The 22228-nt window shown below is 39.4% G+C and overlaps 1 protein-coding gene across 13 annotated transcripts in view; it reads left to right on the plus strand.

The window, feature by feature from the left end:
• LOC102303751 (ELKS/Rab6-interacting/CAST family member 1) overlaps nt 1-11777 on the plus strand; it is a 146071-nt gene extending 134294 nt beyond the window's left edge. For all 13 annotated transcript variants that reach the window (XM_042222969.1, XM_005927228.3, XM_042222973.1 and 10 more), the window contains one exon: nt 9777-11777. In XM_042222969.1, the coding sequence (XP_042078903.1) occupies nt 9777-9914 (138 nt within the window). In that variant the 3' untranslated portion in view covers nt 9915-11777. The remainder of the gene's footprint in view (nt 1-9776) is intronic.
• The last annotated feature ends 10451 nt before the right edge of the window (nt 11778-22228 follow it).

Genomic DNA, 22228 nt, shown 5'->3' on the forward strand with positions numbered 1-22228 from the left:
ACACACACACACACACACACACACACACACACACACACACACGAAGCTGTGTATGCATGACTTCAGAGGACAATGCATCACATTAACTTCATGCTAAATTACCATAACCATTACTTGACTTAAACCAAGTTTTCATACCAGGGAAGATCCACAGTGTAACAGTATACACACTTTGATGTCCTCACAGTGTAAGTAAAGTGCACAGTATATACTTAGAAATACAGCTAAAAAGAGGCGCAGTGAGACATGCGCATGTCCTCTGCACCTTTTTCACAGTCACACACACACATTGGCCTTCGTCGGTCATTACAGACAAGCTGCTGGTTTTTATGCAGATTTATTGAATGCAGTCTTAATGGCTTTACCAGTCGTTCTCTTTTTACATGCATTTGTCATTTCCTGTCTTTCACTTCTTTTACCCTTGATCTCCGCCTGTCTTTGGTTATCACTTTCTCCTCCCTCTTCTGTCTTTTTACTCTCCTCTCTTGCTTTTCACTGTTCTTTGAAATATTTTTTCCCACTCCACACTCTGCTATTGTCACTCACCCTTGCTGAGTCTCCACCACCTTTGTCTTTCTCTCTCTTACACCATTTTAGCTCTGCCTTCGATCTCTACCTCTCTTTTCCACTTTTATCTTTTTCTTTCTTCTCCCTTTTTCTTGATAAGAAGCAGCAGGTGAAGGTCAAAGATGTCAATTCAAACACAACAAGATATGCAAAGAAAATGCTTTCTACTCTAAGATTTTTTTATTTCTATTTGAAGCATTTTGGGTTTTTTTATTTATCTATTTACTTATTTTTTACAGTGGCTGCTATTGTCGAAGTGCAGCTTAATGTATTTGTGCTGCTATTCCTTCACCAGCTTCCTGTTGATGCTCTATAGCCATGCTGCAGGAATTTATTTAAGTACAGCCATAAAAACATTTTACACAGATTTCTGTGGAACAATTAATTTTGTGCAGATGTCATACTTTTACTGCTTTATGCAAGCAGAGAAATATGTGTGTTTGTGTGTGTGTGTGTGTTTTTTTTTTTTTTAAGGAAGAATTGTAAATGAAGTCTTGTACAGTGGAATATGATTAATGATTTTCCGGCATGGCATTGAGTGCCAAGATAGAATTTGTTGATAAAATTCAAAACTGATAGCTATGCAGTTTTTTTAATCATTCAAGACACACACCTCCTCTTACTTCAGTTCTTACTTGTTCTCATTCAAAATGATATGTGGCTTTATATTTTTCCTTGTGTATTACTACAGATACATGTTGACATCATAAATAAAAAAACTTGACTTCCTAGGAGTTTTTAAGTGTTTGATGTAAGTTTGATGAGTCAGTCAGTATGCCATGCTATGAGCTGTAACACTAATTTAAAACTAAGGTAATATATTTAAAAAATTGCGCACCTATAGGTTTAAAAACAGCGAGTGTGAGTACCACACAGGTTCTTCACGTCTTTTTCTCAGCTCTGTTTTAAGATTTTTGCCTGGCCGCAGTCCTAGTGAGGGAAACTGCTCAATATAAAGCTTTTAGATATATTAATATAAATTGCCCAGCTTTTGAAAAGTGCTTTGGACCCTCCTTAGCTTGCTTGGTGTCTTTCTTCTTTAAAAGCATATTCATTTTTTAAAAACCATCTAGGCTTATTTTTGTTGCACCTTTGCATTGCATGTAAAGTAGCACTTTCATTTTAACAAGAAAACTAAATCAAACCAAAGAATAAATAAATAAATAAATTCTTGTACAACCTTAGAACTGTGGATTATTTTATTTTAAACTGCCATCTTTTCAGATTGGCCTTCTGGGAGGTTACACCTACAGTATATACAGTTAATGCTGCAGTCTGTTTCTGCTGCTTTTTTCTGCAGCCATTAGTGTTGTAAGTCCAGCCACATATAGTCACTCCTCTAGGGCCGATTAAGGTTTTAGGTCTCGCTCTGCAAGTTTGGTTCCCTTTAAAAGTATCCCACTGTTACAGTTACCACACATATATTCAAAAGCACCTTTATCGGAAGGTTTGAGGGCTCCCAGATTTGAGTGTCCCTCCCAAGAAACTCCTCCCACACTCTGGGCTTGTAAATATGAATATGTTCCTGTAGTCAGTTTGGCTGATTATATAACCTAATAAAATAAAATTACCAAGTGATGCTGAATTGCCTGAAAAACACTTCCCATGATTTTTTTTCTTAAGAAAACTGCGGTGCTTGAACGGTGCAGTGTTTTAGTCCTCAAGGAACAGTTTAAGGCACAAGTCCTCAAGCTCTATTCCCACTGCAGCTTGTTAGCTCGTGTTATTAGCTGAGCTGCCTGGACAGGAAAGCACACACACACTTTGGTGCTTTTGGGCTTGGCGCAGTAAAGGCAGCCAACTTCTAAAGCAGTCTACATACAGTATAAGCCGGTTAGAGTATAATGGTTTAAATAGAGACGGGCAGAGCAACAGGGATTATGACCGTCTGTGTAGGCCTGTTATACTTTATCCCTTTGCTGTTCTTCATAAAGGAGTTTCTGTAGCACCACTCAGAGAAGCTCCATAAACCTTCTGTGATTGCATCTTTACTTCCTGCATTTATGCTCTTGCGGGATATCATTAGGCAAAAATTTGCTCACTAGCCTTTTTCTGTATCCCGACATCACCGATCACTCTCCAGTGTTGTTTCAAGCAGATTATATCATTAATGCAAAAACAACCGTTTCACCTTTTACCCTAAACATTTCCTGCTTTTTTGCAGCTGTACTTTTTTCTGTCAGTTGTAACATGTTAATGTTCTTGCAGTTTGTGTGTTTTATTGTTACACTTTATCAGCAAACTGTTAAGAATGAACTTTCTACTTTTGTTTTATAGCTCTAAATGTCCTGCCAGTCCTAGACATCCAATATCTGTTAAAAAAGAAAGAAATATGCAACACGATATAAAAACATAAAAAAATATACAGAGGTTAACACATTTGTTAGATCAGCTGTTATAAAAACAAGAAAACTCAAATATTTTAGAAATCTGTCATAAACTAATTTAAAACTATAAAAATAATATTATTATTTATTATTTTAAAAAGCTACATTTACATTTTTATACCCAGATTTGAGCTGGCACACTGGAAGTCTCTGAGAAGTCAGAAATTATTTAAATTAAATTAAATTAAATTAATCAAGCATAACAATCAACAGCTAAACCACAGAAAAAAATAAAATTTACAATTTTTTTCAGCTTTTTGTGTATAAAAATAAATGAAAATTGATGGAAAACAACAATAATTATATTTTAGCATTAAAATATGATGGATTAACCATTACAAAAACATTAAAAATAGGTTTTGGTAATCACCAATGCTGTTAATTTAAGGCAGCTGTGGCATAAGCCTTAGACTGGGTGGAGATCTAATAAATGTGTTAAGCACGGTATTTTTCTTTTTGTTTTAACTGCTCTGTTTGTTGTTGTTTTTTACTATATTAAGCACTAATTGGATTGTACATCGGCCTTTCTCTACCCTCGATTTTTCAACTGATTTTTATGTGAAGGATCTGTGTTGAATTTACCCAGAAATTCAATGAAAAGAAATTGAATAGTTTTTGCTTTCTCCATCTTAGCCCCTCTATTATGAAATTAAGACTGTTGATCACTAATGTCAGTAAACTACCAGTTCCTGACACAATAACGTCAAAAAAAGGGAACAAATAACAAAAACTGGCTCTAGATACGATTGTACTATATGTATAGTTCTTTTGAACTCCCCAGAATGAAGTGGAGTTCTTAATTGAGACGATCTAGTTAGAAGTTATCGGGTAACACCAAGTCGAGCTTAGTTTACAAGCTGCATCCATAGACTTCTGGCCTCATAATCATCTCTAACTTAAAAACTGTAGTAACAAAGCAGAAGATGCTGGTGTGTCTGCAGCAGGCAGTTGTTCTGCTTACAGATACTAATGCATTCTAGTTATATATTTGTTCTTCTGTCTTTTTGCCTTTTGCTGTTTGATCGTTTCTCTCTCTCCGTTAATCTCAGCACGCTGTCTCTACGGTTCCTTTAGAAAATATAAGCATTCCTTTGCAGTGTGTGTCAAAGGGTCAGTGTGCACACACCGTATCTCACTCTGATTCTCATGCTGATAACCAGCGTGTGCGCTTCTGTGTGTGTGCGTGTGCATGATAGATAGTAATCCATCACCATAATGGAGCTTTAATGGCTGCAGTAAAAATCATCTTCGTCAAACTCTCTCTCTATTGCACAAACACACAACTTACGTGTACCTCTGTCTACCTTGTCTACCTCTCTGTTTCCCACAATCCTCTCTGCCACTCCATAAATCAGACCTCAAGCTTACAGCGTTTGCTTTAGCCTCACGCTGTGCACTCACACACACACCTGGCATGTCAAAACCCAAACCACTGGATCACACACCAATTCACCAACACCTACACTTATAAACACACATACATGCATGTGCATACACACACTAACACAGAAACACGCACGCAGTTACAAGAGTCATGAATCTGGCAAATTTTTCCCACTTTCATTATTTCGTCTGCATTTCTCTCTGACCACACACTGTGATTGCATGAGACACGATCCATGGGAGCTTACAACCAAAACATCCAAGCTAGTACCTCATACCTGGAAACTGTTTATATTTAATTTCTTTGGGTCATTAACGACTTTTGGATTATGTGTAGCAAGAGAGGAAGTCTATTGCTTGGCAACAAAGAGACTTTTTCTTCCCCTACCGAGTATTAAATTTTGATCATTTTCTAAAGAAAGCTGTGTTTTGTTTTTCTAGTTCTGGCCATCATTCATCATATCAGTCATGATATCAGTTATGAGAATATTTTTCTCCCTGGGTTAATTGTAACAATTTAAGAATGTTGCAACTCAGCTTTTTAATGGAGACCATTATACTTGCAGGCATGAAAAAAGGGGGGAAGCAAGAGGGGAATCAAGGTCATCACATTGGTTTTTGTTTTCATTACTGAAAAAGGGGATCATATTAGAGATTTCCTTACAGTCGGTCACGAAATAATTTCAGTCAGGGCCACTTTGGTCTAAAAGATGATTGTTATTCCATGTGCAGCAATTTACATTTGGCAGTACAGTTTTGTTCTATGCAGAGAAAAGCGGTTAGACCTTTGGTACTGAACAGAGCAGACATCACAAAAATCTGAACATGATTGAGACACAGTGAAAAGAAGAAACATGCAGACGTAGGTTGCAAAGCAGCTTGCAGAAGAAGCAGCAACTCTAGACAGGCTAAAGTGACTTAAATAACCTATCCTATATGACTTTTGCCAATAGGCACCGTGGGTTATCAATGACATCGACCCCATTAGCTAGTGTACCAGGGACCTTAATTATAAATCTGTTAATATAATTAAACTTAGTAGCTATATCCTCAATCATCCATCTCACGATAGTGCTTGACAGATATTTTGACAGAGCTGTGCCTAACCGGATCAACCAATGTTGCGCAGAAGAGGTAGCCTCGTAGAGGTAGGTTGATCCGGTTAGGCACAGCTCTGTCAAAATATCTGTCTTCCCTGTCCAAGATGTGAACATCTTCAACAGGGGTGTCAAACTCCAGGCCTTGAGGGCCGGTGTCCTGCAGGTTTTAGATCTCACCAAAAAATGTATGCCCTTGTAAAAATTGTGCATACAATTTCAGATAGAGTGTAAGAAGACGCTGGTTATTGTAATTAGTCACAAACCCAAAAATTAAGGAACAGCCGATTTTCTAAACTTAGGGGGAACAAATGTTGCAGCATTGTAATGTTTTCTGTTAAATCACCAGTCCAATAATGACAGACTAAATTTTAAAAACAAGCTCCAGACTGCACACATCAAAATTTTCCTAAAGCTGGTTTTAAATAAAAGCTGCCAATGACCACAGAGTCGACTGTTCTGCATGATGTGATATGTTCTTATGGACACAAGAGGCATTGAATTTATAAAACTAAATGTGCAAATTATTACAGCGGTTCTGGTGTTCGTTAAGTAAGATGATTGAGGTGGTAGCCAACATGCTTTTTTTATTTCCTCAAGACATTACTGATCAATTTTATGCCTAAAAACACATGAGGATTGTGCTATAACGTAATCTCATAATAGCATGGCTCTTGTTTTTTTTTTTAATCGTCATCCTGTTTTTAAGTTGTGTTTAACACATTAATTTCAGATTTTTAGGCACTTTTTGAAGTCTTTTTCCTCCGGTGTAGGTCAAGGTTGCCTGAGTCAGAAAGCAGATGCAGCAGACAGATACTAAACTATTTATCTCTTCTCAGTTGTCTTACACTCTTATCTTTACTGCTGTGTTTTTCTGGGTGATTGCAACTAAAATGCAAGGCCGTTAAGCTAAATCACCTGCAAACACCACCAGTGTAGAAAAGTGTAGCGGGGCTTTCTGATTCTTCTAACACGAGTGTGCAAGGACATTGGCCAGAGTAAGAATGAGGACAGCAAATCAGTGGAAATGATAAAAAAAAATCAAGGTGCAGATAATGAGGGCAGATAGAACAGAAAGAGAGATAAGTGATAAAAGTTGGACTATGTGCTCAAAAATCATCACTCTGTTTGACAGCTCATCACTTCCACGCAACCGTGATTCATCAGAGGCCTAAACGAACGTGTCAAAATTATTCCATAGACCTCCAAAGTTGTTGTTTTGCAAAGCATCTGTTTTCTGCTTACATCACCTGGAAAGACCGAATAAGTCATTAATTTTTTTTATTGTTGTTTTTGCTGTGGGGGGTTGTTCCCTGCTGTCTGAAACTAATGGGGCTTTCCGAATATGCCAATTTGAGCCAAACTTGCTCAGTCTCTCCATTTCTGTCCCATTCTCTTCTTGCATATTACTTTGATTATCTTCTCCTATTATATTAATTCTTTGCCTGTCAGACTTTCTTTTTGGCTCTACAAAATCGTATGTTTTAGTTTAGGTAGCTTGGTTTCCTCTCAGCTTCTGGTTTCCGACTTGGAGTTTTGCATGTTCTCCTTGTGTCTGTGTGGGTTTTTTTTCCATCCACTGCAGTTAAGTGAAAGTAGATAAGATGCAGTGATAGTAGGGAACAAGTAGAAGACAGCCTGGACAAATGAGGAATGAAATTCAGTAGAAGCGAGAGAAGAATACATGTGTGTGAATGAAAGAGAGGCAGGTGCAACAGTAAAGATGCAAGGAGTAGAGGTAGTGAAGGCAGGTGAGTGTAAATATGTGAAGTCAGCCATACAAAGCAACAGAAAGTGCACAAAAGAGGTAAAGAAGAGAGTGCAGACAGGGTGGAGTGGGTGGAGACAAGTGTCAGGGGTGATTTGTGACAGATGGATAGCAGCAGGACTGAAAGGCAAGGTTTACAAGATGGTGGTGAGACCTGCTGTGATGTATGGTTTGAAGCAAAAAGCCAGGAGGCAGAGCTGGTGGCAGAGTTGAAGATACTAGGTTTTTTTATTGAGTGACAAAGAGGGACAGGATGAGAAATAAGCATATCAAAGGGACAACTCAGGTTGAGAGGCAAGGCTGAGATGGTTTGGACAACAGCAGAGGTGGGATAGTGGCTATATCGTATAAAGGATGTTAAAGCTGGGGTTGCCAGGCAAGAGGAAAACTACAGAGAGGGTTCGTGATTATAGCGAAGAAGCACATGCAGAGGAGGGTTGGTGTGACAAACAAGGATACTGGGGAAAGGATGTGATGATGACAGATTATCTTCTGTGGTGACCCCTAAAAACAGAAGCAAAGGAATAAGATGATGAGCTATAGTTTCATTGCTGGCATGAATGGTTTTCTGTTTCTGTGACTGAGAAGTAACCACTAATGTCATAGGCTCCACCAGGGAAAATGGATGGATCTACAACTAATAAGATTCAATACAAACTTGGATTCATATTAAAAGAGGGGTTTTTTTTTTTAACATCCTCGATGACATTTCAGCAGTTTACATTTTAACTTCCTGAAAGTTGGGGACTTGCATGCTAAACAAAAGGAGTTTCAAAACTGTGGTAAAGCGTTCAGCTCGTTGTCTTTCTGGTCCAAGTATTTAAACAAAATTCCCTGATGCACATCTTGCATTTTCCAAAATGCAACTTGATAGTGTCTTTGATTAGCACTTTCATTGTGCCTTTATATACAACTGTGGCCTATTTCCAATAATTAATATAACAGCATGATATATGGATAATGACTTCCTTTTCCAAGTAATTTATTAGATAGATTATCATTAATCATTAATAGTGTTATTACTTGCATCAGTTTTACACATAAAGAATAAAGCCACTGTGATATAAAATACCACTGAGATTTTCTGGATAACAGATGAGAGCAGAGGGAAGAGGTTAAGACTTAACAAGGGAATATTAGCCAATATTTGACCCAGGCCTCACACACACATATACTCACACACAGACAAACATAAATGTGGGCTTGTGTTACATGGCCGTTTCAGCGGCTCTCGTATTGATACAGATGTATTGGTCATTAAGTCAGTTAGGTTTGACGTCTCAGCCCAACTGCAGCCAAAGATAATAATATCAGCGCTCTCTCAGAGAAATTTTCCACTCTGTCCGAACAGAAAGAACTACAATTTGGTGTTTAAGATTGAAGTCTGATGCGTGTGTGTGTGTGTTTGTTTGTGTGTCCTAAACCCTGCTCAGTGATCATCCATTGGACTGTTTTTTGCTTCTCATCAGTCAAAATACTAACAGAATAGTTGGTGTTCTTCTTAGACATAACCACCTGCTAGTTAGCTTAGCAAGATATAGGTGTAAACAGCTACCCTGATTCTTGTTCAGTTTAATAGTTTATCAGCATATCACATTTGTGTTATCTCTGGAAATGTCAAATCATTATAACCAACCAAGAAGTCAGATGTTATTGATTGTTTAGAAATAATACATCTAATGGAAAATAAATTTGTTGCTCTCATTTAAAGCTAGCTGTTTGTTTTTGGTAAAAAGTAGATATAGCAAGCATAAAAACTTCACCCAGTGCTTTGTAATTCCCATTTTTATTCTTTTTTGTTTGTTTGTTTGTTTGTTTGTTTGTTTGTTTGTTTGTTTAGGGGGGTGGGGGGGCATTTTGACTGTCTGGGAGCTAAATTATTTATTTATTTACACAAGAAGGTGAAATGCTAAGCTAGCATTTTATGCTAGCAAGTTCTGTTTATAGGTTGTATAGTTGTGCACTTTAAGATGTTTTTTAGTGCTGAATTAGAAATAAAATAACACAATTTGACTCAAAAGCTCAACAGACTGTTAGGACAACTATCTACAGAGCCAGCTGTATTATTGGTCAGATAACAAGATACTAACTTCACACCTTTTCAGTTCAGTGAATAACATTAGCTGAGGTGAAGCTCAGCTAACAGATGCTAACAGATTGTCATGGACAAACCTTTAGCTATGTTCACATGACGTCAGAAGAAAAAAACCTTCATGCAGTATGGCCTGAAATGAGTAGCTGAGACTTCTGCAGCACCAGAAGTCAGTTTTGCACAGACAGCAATTTGTGATTTTGAGGGGGGGCGTTGTGTGTTTTGGACACAACTTCTAGTGGATATTTGTGGAACTGCAGTTTTTGGCACTTAGCCTTGTTTTGATTTTTCAATCCAGGAAGTGGCACCCTGTTAGTTTTTACTCTGAGCTAAACGAACTGGCTGCATATTTATCCTACAGACCTGAACACCATCAGAGAGAAAGTTAATATGAACGTTTTTTCATGAAAGTATTTCTTTTTTTGGCTTTTAAAAAAAAGTCTAAATTTTCTCCTCTCTCTTTCCGGCCTTTTTTTCCTCAGTTGGAGGCGGAGTTAGCACTGTGCGAGAGGGAGGGGGCGGAGCTCCAGGAGTACGCCAATCAAGTCCTGCAGCAGATCGCCGACCGATGCCCTGACATTTTAGAGCAAGTTGTCAACGCCTTGGAGGACAGCTGCTGACACACTAATGCACACACTGGCAGAAAAAGTTTTTTTTTTTAAAAAGCTTACATTCAAACATTTAGTCGTATGTAAAGTCAGAAGGCAAACATTTAACACAGCTTGACCCCATAATTCCCCGATGCACAAATAAAATTAGTGCTGCACATGAATAGGAATACGTTCCCAGCCTTCAAAGAAAAGGGGAACTAAGACAAAAAAATCAAATTATTACTGAAAACTGGGCTTTAGTTGCTTTAATTTTCTGTCTAGAGCACTATATCAGCATGCAAGTCAGCTAGAAATAATTGGTAATCTACATTTATTTACATTACTACCCCAACACAGAAAGAGCCCTCACTGCACCGGCCATACGCGACACCTTATAGCGAGCTTCCCATGTCCTGGGATTCAATGGGAGGATTTGTATTCGTGACTTGGGGCAAAAAGTATTTTCAAACCTTAACAAAAAGTTGAACATAAGCTGAGCTTGCCAGGTTCTTACACGCTGTTGCCACATTATTGTATTAGTTCAGATTCAAAAATATGTTTATTTCAACTGCCTTTGGCTCTTTACATCATTTGCTGCTATCTTTGTAATTTTTAGGTTCCTTTTTTTTCCCACTTTCTTTGTTTTTGTCTGATGAAATGTCCTAACATGCAGTTTCTTTCAGCAGTATTCTCTAGATAGTTGTGTAAATTGTAAAGGGAGCGGTTTAATTAACACATACACAACTTTCGTCAGGGGTAACATGACACTTTAATCTATTGTTTCCCATTATTGATGAAAGGTACAAACTACAGTAAATAACTCGCAAAACTCCCTTTATGAAGACACACTGGCATGGATGGTCTGACTTTCTGTTTCACCACAGAAAATCACACGTCTCCTTCATTTATGGCGTCCATGCCAAAATTAGGTTCAGATAAGAAAACCCCTTTTATGACAATCCCTTTAGCGTTAACATGAGGTGTCAAGTCTGAACTTTACTCATTTACCTTTAGTGAAACGTCTTTTTTTCTTTGTTTTGGGAGGGGAGAAAATATAAAGTAAATGTTATATATATTTTTTTGCTTTTGGTAATATATATTAAACACTAATCTTGTTTAACTGAAAGTGTCGTCATCTGTTGGTTGGTATGCTAGCATATGGTAATGCGTCAAAGTCTTTTTTTTTTTTTCCTTGGACACTGTTATTGGGAACGTGTATTGCACCTACAGAAGGCTTTGTGTCCACCGGGAATGTTTTCTCAGACTCAGTTTCTTGTTCTTGTTGTCTACAGTGGAAATGACACTGCATGTCTCCCACAGCGCTGACAGCCTTAGCATGATTTAAACTTTTACGGCAGTGAGCACTAGAGGTTCAAATTGTTTCAGCTTGAAGCAAAATTTCCTTCTTTTTCCCCCCATCCCTTATACTGTATTGAGTGATGAGGCCATGACGGGAACTGTTTAGCGCTGCTTCCTGGTAAGAAACACCTGGTGGACACAAAATCTAAAGACACAGATTCACATTACGCTCTCAAATCTGACTGGGGACGCTCATGAGAAAAAAGGAAAAAACAGCTTTTGTTTGTTGGCATCTGAGCAGCGTTTTAAAAAGCTTAAAGTCACAGGGGTGCAAACGAGAAGCTTCAATTCAAAGATACCTGAAATCTCACACTGCTTTGGGTTGAAGGTTCCTCAGATGTCTTTTTTTTTGTGGTTGTGTTTTAAGAGGGGACCCCAGCAGATCTGAGTGTGTTGTAAGTTCAGTATTTGTTGTCTGTTTTATACTGATAATGTTTGTCACTGGGGGTGATGATGACTGGGACTCACTTTAAATTTCTTGTGAATTAAAAATCAGAATGAGAGAGAATGTAATAAAATATGGATTTATCTTTATTTCTCATGTCATGCCTGTTATTTTCTCTGGTTTGTTCGCTGTCAGATTCTCTGGGATATGTGACAAGTGAAACGAAGAAAACGCTGCTTGATTGTGCCCCCTGATCAATTTTAATCGAATGTAAAAAGTATCCTGTGTTCTAGGGCTGTTCGATATAACGATATATATCGGATGACGATATAAAAACGTCTATCGTTTCATTTTACACTATCGTTTGTTTCGTGGTGTCGCAAAATAAACTGTTTACGGCAATATTTTTTTCATCGTTTTGATGGTCACTGTAGTGGCTATATTCATTTCTTAAAGTTCTCTCTTTCTCTTATATTTAATATAACCACACTACAGACAGACAAGCGCCTGTTTTTATGCGTTGTGGTTAGCAACAACGACGGCAACACCATCGCGTGTCCGCTTGTTCATGTTCCACATAAAGCTTTCACAATAAAGTTCAAGATCCTGTTGAGACTTTTCAAAATAAACTGAATCACATGAAAGAGCAGATTATTTATGGACGAGAAGTAAAAAAGAGCCGCCAGGTGCTAAAAAATAAACCTTAGACTCAAACGTTAGAACAGGCTTTTCCCCGCAGCACGCCGTGTAATAAATACTCACAAAGAAAACGGCGGCCGTTACAACTTATGTCTAAAAATGTATCGTTTCATGCAACGGTTAAAACACTCAACTCCAGCCACATGACGCGCAGCTGGAAACACTTCCCGCTGCCCGAGATTCACAGAATTTACAGAAAATGTTACATTTTTGTGATTTTATATCGTTATCGGACGATAGAATTCTTATATCGGGATATGAGATTTTGGTCATATCGCACAGTCCTACTGTGTTCCACTACTATAAAAAACTCATAAAAGCTAACTTTCTTTCACAGCAGCTAGCGAGCATACTTAGGTAGTTCTGTCCTTTTTTTCTGACTTCAGCTTTCCATTCCCTTTGCCTCCTTCATTCTGCTGTGTTTTTCATGTGTACACTGAACTATTTCTCTTATCTTGTGTTTCATTTTCCTATCCGCCCACAATAATGACAATATTCCACCCCCCAGTCCTCTTTATCTAAACCAGTATCCTTCAGAACAGCCTCATCCTGTTCCACTTCTCTACCATACAGTTTCGTGCGTTTTAAATTGTCCCCAATGCCCTGAGCTTGTTTTAGATCAACACATGAAATAAACTAAATTTTGATTTGATTTGTTTGAACTACATTTTCATACTAGAAGAGAATGGTTAGTCTGCTAATAGGAAGGCAACAGTAACTCAAATAACCACTTCTTAAAACCAAGGTATGCAGAGGAGCTTCTCTGACCACACAACACATTGAACGTTGAAGCAGATGGGCTACAGCAGCAGAAGACCACACTGGGTGTCAGAACAGGAAATTGAGGCTATAAATTTATACAGACTCACCAAAAGTTGGACAGTAGAAGATTAAAAATAACATTGACTCGCTTGATGAGTCTCCATTTCTGCTGCAACGTTTGGAAGGTGGGGGTCCGAATTTGGAATTCTGCCTTGTATCAACGGCTCAGGCTCGTGTTGATGGTGTATTAATCTGTAACTTTGGGCCTCTAAATAGCAACTGAGTACAGTATAAATGTCAAAGCTTACCTGAGTATTACTGCTGACCATGTCCGTCCCTTCGTGACCACATTACATCCATCTTCTGATGGTTAATGCTACATATCACAAAGCTCAAATCATCAACTGGTTTCTTGAACTTGACAGTTCATTGTACTCAAATGACCTCAAATGACCTCCACAGTCACCAGATTTCCAGCACCTTGTTGAATCTGCGCCATAAAGAAACAAAGCAGTTCTGAATTAGGACTGTGCAATATGACCAAAATCTCATATCACGATATTGGACATTTCTCATCCCGATAATGATATATATCACAAAATAGTGCTTTTTCTGTAAATTCTGTGAATCTTGGGAAACTATACTTGTGTGAGGTGTTTTCAGCTGGGCATCATGTACCTAGAGTCCGATGCATGAAACTATATAACTCTTTCCATACTCTTTCACGTGATTCTTGCGTAGGTGGTAGAAGAGGTTTGTCATGTTTGAGTCTGTGGTGGGGACCGGTTTGCAGTATAATTTGCATAGTACAGTTTTCTGGTTTGTGTCACACTTTTTATAACCAAACCAAGTCCATGCTACAAAGGTAGCCCCTCGTTTAGGAATAACGCCCTTGATTTGTTTTGACTGGTCCTTCTGTTTGCAGCTACCTGGTTCTTCCTCATCTTCACTGGCTATGCTGGTATTCTCTGTGCCCTGATGCAAAAATATTGCTGTAAACAGTGTATTTTGCAACACCACGAAACAAACCATAGCGTATAATTTGAAACGATGTTTTCATTTTGTCATCGGATATATTTCGTCATATCGCACAGCCCTATTCTGAATGTAAAGGGAGATCCAACCTAGTACTACTAAGGTATACCTAATAAAGTGTCCGGTAAGTGTATATGAGTAATTGTAGCTAATTTTCTGAAAATGACACAGTAGTTAAATTTAAACTAACACAAAAAGATGACTCAGATGTTTAAAGGAGTTGTTAGACTCATTCGGCTGGAAAATTTGGTTTAACAGACCCGCCCAGCTCGCCTGACCTTGAACCTCGACCCTCACCTGACATTTGCCCTCACTTGTGAAGAATTTCCATTTAGGGATCAAAGCGCCATCCTGTTATTATGGCCATTCTGGTTTTCACACAACACTCAGAGAACCAACTCCTGGCAGTCTGTAAATGTAGCATACATGCTGGTGCTTAGCTTCACATAAGGCAACGCTTTGTACGTGTGTCAGTGTGTGTCGAGGATCTGCTCTGCTTTCTCTATCTACTGTCCCAATAAAAGCCAGTGAAGGGAGACAGGAGGGATGGACAGAGCGAGAAAGAGGAGGAGAAAGAGATACGCCTTTGTGACTCCCTGATTTATGTGATGGAGAAAAAGAGGAAGGGGGAGGGAGGTAGAAATGAGTGGAAACATGGCCCATTGAACACTTCATCCCATCTCTTCTACAGCTCTAACTTTGCACAATGTACTTCTACCTGCCCTGTGCACAAAAGTGCATGTCTAAACATCAGAAATATGCACTAAAGAAGGATATATTTTTATATTAAAGTTGTCTAAATGTTCACTTTTCAAATATAGATATTAAGATTATTTTCAAAAGGCTTGCATGTGATATTCCTCACTTGAGGAAAAAGAAAAGCTGCAATCATTATGATTCCACATCATTTTACTTTTAAGGAACAAGTACAGCTACATTCACCTGCAAGTTCGCATAAGTCTAAATCTGTGCTCCAGTCCAACAAATCTGTGCTCTTTAAATATGCGCATGTGTGCATTCAGGCTGGAAAACTGAGGCTGTGCGCGACAGAAAGCACAAGCATCACAGGAAACACAATGCTCCAAGTACTTCAACACTAAATGCTAAATCCCCTTGATTCTTGACTGCTGCTCATGTGCAGTATTGTCCCACATCGCCACGGACAAAGGAATCTGGAGAGCTGTTAAAGCTGGCAAAGAAAGAAAAACAAACTGTGAAACAGCTCCAGAAAAGCAGAGCAGAGCACAGGGCCAATCCCACTCAACCAGGGGTGAACCCTTCAGAGGCCTAAAGACAAATCATAGAAATGGAGTTGCATTCATTAACTACAGTTACTCTGGCAGCATCATTCTCTACAGACCTCACAGTGTACTTTCACATGACAGGTATGCTTATGTGTGCAAGTGATAAGACCGACTAACCATAAACAGTTGATGATTTGTCCTTCAGCAATTTAAAAATGTTAACATTTTGTTTCTGATGTTAATGATCTCAGTCAGGCTAACTCTGCAACAAAACAGGTTTTGCCAGTCCATACGTAATAGGTCAAGTTATATAAGGAAAAAATAATAATCACAACATTCTAGTTCAAAATCTGTATAAAGTGGCGGTAAATTGTATTTGATATACAATCCTATGAAAAACTAAGTTCACTCTTACTGCTTCCATAGGACTTAAGATAGTAAGTAGCAGCCTGGTACTGCTAATCAAATACAATTTAACTGATCGTTTGCAAGTGTGAGCACCTCTATAAAAGCAGAAGTGTTGTTCTGGATCATTCACTCAACATAATGGCTCAATATTCACCAGGAGTGGATATTCCAGCAAATTCATCCCAATGATCAGAGAAAGTACAAAAACCCTAAGAGCTACTTCTCAGACTCTACAGGCCTCAGTTAGCATGTTAGTTAAAAGTTAGAAAAAGGCTGGACAAGTTTTGCTTGTTTGGAGGGTTGCCAGAAAAAGCATCCTCTCTCTGAAAACTACATGTGGCACAGCTTAACTTTGCAAAGCGGCATTTGAAAAAGCCACAACACTTCTGGAACAATGTGGTTCACATGTCAGTTGAAGAAATGAGACCAAAGTGGAGCTGTTTGGTTATGGTACACAGCTTCACATTTGGTGGAAACCAAACACAGCATACCAACTCATCACTTCATACCAACTGTTAAGCACGGTGGTGGAGGGGTGATGATTTGGGCTTGTTCTGCAGCCTCTGAGTCAGCCATCGGTGCACCTGTGAGGACATCTCTCTGACAGCTAAAGCTTGGCTGACATTGGGTCATGAAACAGGACATTGGCCCAAACTGTGCATATGGACTATGGTCTATATAGATTTGAGCAGATGAGGCTCAATGACCAACCACAAATTTTGTCACAAGGGTAACTCTGCATGTTTTACACCCGCTGCTTTTCCTGATGCAATCCTAAAGTTCTGTCCAGCTGGAATCAAACGACCGACCTTTCACCTCACCAAGCAAATGTTGCAACCATGGAAACACCAGCAGAACAAAAGGCTGAAAAAGAAAAGAATTAAGGTATTGTAATGGGCCAAAGTCAAGACCTCTACCCAACTTGAAGTCCTGTGGTGGGACCCTAAGAGTGCTGTGCAATCGATTGCTTGCAAACCTCAATGAACTAAAGAAAACCTTGTAAAGAAGAGTGGACCAAAATTCCTCCGTGATCATGTGAGAGACTGATAAAGTCATACAGAAAATAAATACTGGAAGTTAATGCTGCTGAATGTGTTCTACAAGCTACTGAATCGTGGGGTGTGCTTGGTTTTTCACATGACTGCACAGAGTCCTGTGAAACCCTTCTTTTTCACATGACTGTAGAGAGTCAGCGGGACACAGAAGTTGTGTTTGTTTTATCCTGCTGGGAGCACCAGAGGGGAGGAGCTTGCCACACAAGAGTCCGACAGCTCAAAATTACTGTGCTTTGGAAACTTCTTTCTTCTTCTTCTTTTTTTTTTATTGCTCTGATGCAGTTATAAAAACGGAGTAATCGGTTTGTGTTTGGGATTTGCAGCGATCCTTTATCTCTTCTCCTGTTTGGATTTGTTTCTCTATCTTTTGTCACTCTCACGCGCCGCACCTTTCTTTACAGAGATTATGTGTGGATAAGATGCTGCTGATACTGGTGGTTCACAGCACCCCAAAAAAAACAACCCAGATGTCCTTGAGATAACACGCGAACACGTGTAATCCACGCAGCGCTCCCGCCTTTCCACATACGAGATAGACGAGGGAGGAAGGAGGCACACGAGGAAAGTAGGAGGAGAAATAAGAAGTGAGTGACTGCAGAGGAAATGAGGAGGGCTTGCACTGGCTTCGGGACAATGTGGTTTCAATCATCACACATCATATCGCACATGACTGAGAAGAAAATGATTGAAAGGGTGACTGAGAGAAGGAGAAAGCAGAGAGGAGAGAAAGGGTTGACACCAAAACAAACAGCAGCCCAACTTCAAACACACTCAGGATATATATTTTAGGTTTTCATGCTCAATAATTAATGTTCTCACTTGTGGTTTGCTTGTTGCTTCAGTCTTTTGTTCGTTTTTTTTGTGCTCCTTGCAGATGTGGCATTGTTGTCTCTAATAAATGGTTTGTAAAGTAAATAAGCAGTAGGTGAAATGAATGGAGAAAAAAAGGAAGGGAGGAGTAGATGGAGAGAGCTGGCTCGGCATAAGGGACAGGAGGAGGTAGTGAGCGGTAGGAAAAACCTTGGAAAGGAAATAAAAACAATGTGAGCGGAGTGTAGCTCCTAAAATAAGCTGTTAGCCGCTGACAGCCCAAACATACTCCAACACCGATGACATTTTCCTTCTCTCCTCTTTTCCTTCCCTGCCTGTCCACTTGTGTTTCTTTTCATTTGTCCAGGTTCTTGGTTTCACATGACTACCTCTGCCACCTCTTTAACAGAGCTCTGTTTCACTTTGTTCACCTTTAAACCATCTGCTGTCAGGCTGGCAACCTGTTCAAGATGTACTATGCCTCTCGCCCTACGACAGCTGGTTTAGGCTTCAGACCCCCACCCACCCACGAGCCCGAATTGGATAAGTGGACGAAAATGGACGGATGGTTGGATGGATGGATTTCTCTGTATTATTGTAGGCTCTTCGCATTTCAATATAAAGTGCTTTGAGGTGACTGTTGATGTGACTTGGCGCTAAATAAATAAAATTAAATGGATGGATGGATCTTTTTTTAATCACACCCACAGAAACAATGAAGGGAAAAATGTGATAATCTTAGATAACTGAAGCATTATACTGATTAAAATGCCTGGTTCATGCTGCGGTTTGATATACTGCATCTGTGTTCCATGCCTTTTTTAAATGCTGAAGGTAAAACACTTGTGTAAAGGATACATACAGTGCATCTGGAAAGTATTCACAGCGCTTCAGTTGTTCCACATTTCTTCACATTACAGCCTTATTCCAAAATGGATTAAATCACTGGGTCAAAGACCCCAAATTTTGAGTTTTGTTCTGGATTTATTTATGATTTATTTGTTATTTTTTCTTTGAAAGTATAAGATAAATTATGTTCTAGTTCCTGAGTATTCTATTTTCTACTTTTAGTTCCTTATTCCAGTCTGTCTTAGTCTTGTCTCCATGTCTTATCTTCAGTGTTTCAGTATTTGTCATCCTTTCTATCTCCCTGGTCCTGTCCCATGTGTGTGTGGTCTCTCTGGTTCTGTCTAGTTCCCATGTTTGTCCTGCTCCCTATATTTATCCCTTCTTGTTTTTGTTTTTCATCCTTTTGTGTCCCCCTGTGGTCTGTCATGTCTCCACATTTTTGTCTTGGTCAGATTTGCGTCGTAGTCTGGATGTCAGTGTGTGTTTTAGTTTCTGTTTTATCTTAACAGTCCCTCATTTTGTGTTCTTCATGTTCAGCTTTGCTTCCACTGTCTCTTCAGTTAGATTTGGTTCAGCTGTGTCCCCCAGTTGTGTCCACCCTTCCCCGGTCTCGTCCTGTGCATATACTGTTCGTCTGTCCTTCTTGCCAGTGTAAATAAAGCTGTGATTTTAAGTTTACTCTGCCTGCCACACGCCTGAACATGAAAAAATGTAATTTTACACACAATACCCCAAAACGATAAACTGAAAAAAGGTAAGTTGCCAGTTCATGGTCTTCCGTTTAATGACTGTTGATATGCACATGTACACCAATCACAATGACCATGATTATCACTCACAGAGAATTAAGCAATGGCTGCAACCACAAAGCAATAAAAGATGGTAAATTCACTCCCTTTTTACATAAATGGCCAGTAAAATGACCTTACAAACACTGTCTCATAATTACCATCTAACAATAAGAACCCTGGACTACAGTCTCACACAACAACAATTTCTCTTGTGGGATCAGTAAAGTATCTGTAAACAACCACTGTTGAACAGAGGTGGTGGCTTCAACACCAGCCATCAGTCACCCTTCTCAATCTCCACTCACATCTTATAGCTGGTGAATATGATAGGCTGGGGCAGGTTCCCCAGTGGCTTTACCAGAATACCCACACACAGTAAACTGTTGTAATGCGGAAATGCTGTTATACAGTAAGAAGAGATGAGTAACGCTCTCGGATTGGCTACTTTCAAACCCTCCCCCTCTGAGTACAGGGCTATTTCACCATCCTCAAAAAAAATGCGAGGAATATTTGAAAGTTTGCGCGAACAATTATTTGTTAGGATCAAAGGAAAAACACGACTAAGGCCGCGATTTCGCGTGGGTACACTTTACATTTCTTAGTGACAACAACTAATTGTACAACGAGACAAAAACCAGCCAACCCCTTAAAGATTTTCTTCTTTTACGCTTTTGTGTCGCAACAACCAAAACAGAGTAAAAAATAAAAAAAGACGCTACTTGTGTCTTACCTTTGTATTCTCCAGGCTGACTCTGTAGCCTTCCCAGGTGTCCGTTGTCAGGATGGGCGAGCGGTCTAAAATGCGGTCACTCAAGGTCCAACTCCCGGGTGGAGGCGTGGGTTCAAATCCCGCTCCTGACTTGACACTTTACATTTATTTATACTACAGGTCATGGTGGATAATAACACGATAGCCCGGCAAATATCTTGATTATAGTTGAAGAGTTCGAATAGGTTTTCCAAAGCCATGTTTTGTATATAAATCTGAAATGAAAAATACAAAACACAGAAATCCCAACATTTTTTTCCCGTCATTCCTCCTTTTTTAGAGCGAAGTTTTCAGCCAATTCGCATTCACGCAGCACATAGAGTCATGGCTTCCGAGCTGCTTATTACCCAGCATACAGTTGGGCAGTGTCAGTGTGTACATGTTTCACAGATTGTGGTGCAGGGTGTTTCGGTTCCACATAAAAATTTGGGTGATGGTGTCTGTCCTGTTGAAAACAGTTAGTTGTTGTTGATTATTGTCTTGACGGTGACTAGACTTTTGATTTGAACCGTGAGTGAGAATAGCATGTGTGTTTCTTTAGTGTAGTGGTTACCGCGCCGCGACGGCCAGTGGAATTAAGCTCATTCTTATTGTTAATTGCAAACGCAAGGTCACGTGAAAGTTAATCTGAGGTTAAGTCATACGCAAACCTCTACACAAGTCTTGTAAGAAGGGGTTTAATTGTGTGAATGCTTCATGTAGACCAGGGGTGCCCAATCTCGGTCCTCGAGAGCTACCGTCCTGCAGCTTTTAGATGCATCCTTGTTCCCACACACCCGAATCAAATGAATGGCTTGTTATCAGGCCTTTGCCAAACATGATGGCATGCTGAAGAGGTAATCAAACCATTTGATTCAGCTGTGTTGGAGTAGGGATGCATCTAAAAGCTGCAGGATAGTAGCTCTCGAGGACTGGGATTGGGCAGCCCTGATGTAGACCGTGTCCTCATGAAATGACACAAAGCAATCACTGTCATCTGCATAGAATCAAATAAAACCATACGCTAGATAAAGGTTGCTTGTAGGTATGTGTAATTTCATTTGGTTAGGCAAAAGGTTTGCCTAACCAAAGGTTTCATGCCCAAGAATGGATTTATTCTTTATTCTTTTATTGTGTATATTTCCAGTTTTTGTGTTTTTATCTGTTGTACAGTGTCCTTGGGTGCTTTGAAAGACGCTATTTTTAAATAAAATGTATTATTATTATTATTATTATTATTAAGAATGGATTTACTCAGTTAAATGCAGTGCATGTCTGGATACTATAAAGATTGTTTCTATTGTGAAGATTGGAACCAAAGGTGAATCCAGTGTTTTGATGGTGATTTGCAACATGTGTAATCAGAATCAGAATCAGAATCAGAAAGGGTTTTATTGCCAAATGTTGAGCAGGTTTACAACATCAGGAAAATGCCTTTAAAGAAAACTTCAGAAAAAGTAAAAAGGCATAAAAATGAATTTGTTTACCAACGTTTGACTTCAAATGCATTGCACGGCCTGACATAGCTTTACCTGCCAGGTTGAATTTGGAAGAATTTTGCTTGCATGTTTGCAGGATGGGTGAGTAGATTAAGATGTGCTGCACAAATCCCAGTGACTAGGTGTGAGGTATTAGTCCAAAGCCTTCTCCTGACAGCAACTTTTACCTACAGCCCTTTAGGTAAGCAACAGTCACACACTCTGTCGGCGACTCTTATAATGTCTCGCCACATTATGTCAATTTTATTATTAGATGGCGACCATGAGGGTCTGTTCAAGTGTCTGCCTGTGTACCTTTTTTGTGAACATGGAAACTTGTCCCTGGAGAATTTACATTACGATGCACTAACTGTGCAGGTGCCTTAGGCGATGGACTTCAAAGATGTATAAGAGGAGTGACTACTTGGCTGTCGGGTCTCCAGCCATCCATGTCTGTGTCACCAAGGGAGCATAATCAAGACCCAACTCCCTCTGTCTATCAGGCAAGTTTCCTCATCGCTTCCAAGCCACCATTGTTCAGCACAGGGGCGGAGCGTGGGGGTGGCTTACTGGGCTTAAGCCCGGGTTGTTTTGTCAGAAGCCCGGGGCATTTTGGAGTGCAATTTTTTCATAGTTAGATGCCTGGCTGACAACTGTATAAAACAAAAAGTACACACAATATTCGAAGCACATAGTGCACACTGTGGGAATTTACGACTGT

This window comes from Haplochromis burtoni, unplaced genomic scaffold, assembly GCF_018398535.1.
Source record: "Haplochromis burtoni strain Fernald_Lab_line unplaced genomic scaffold, NCSU_Asbu1 Contig_98, whole genome shotgun sequence".
Classification (NCBI taxonomy): Eukaryota; Metazoa; Chordata; class Actinopteri; order Cichliformes; family Cichlidae; genus Haplochromis; species Haplochromis burtoni.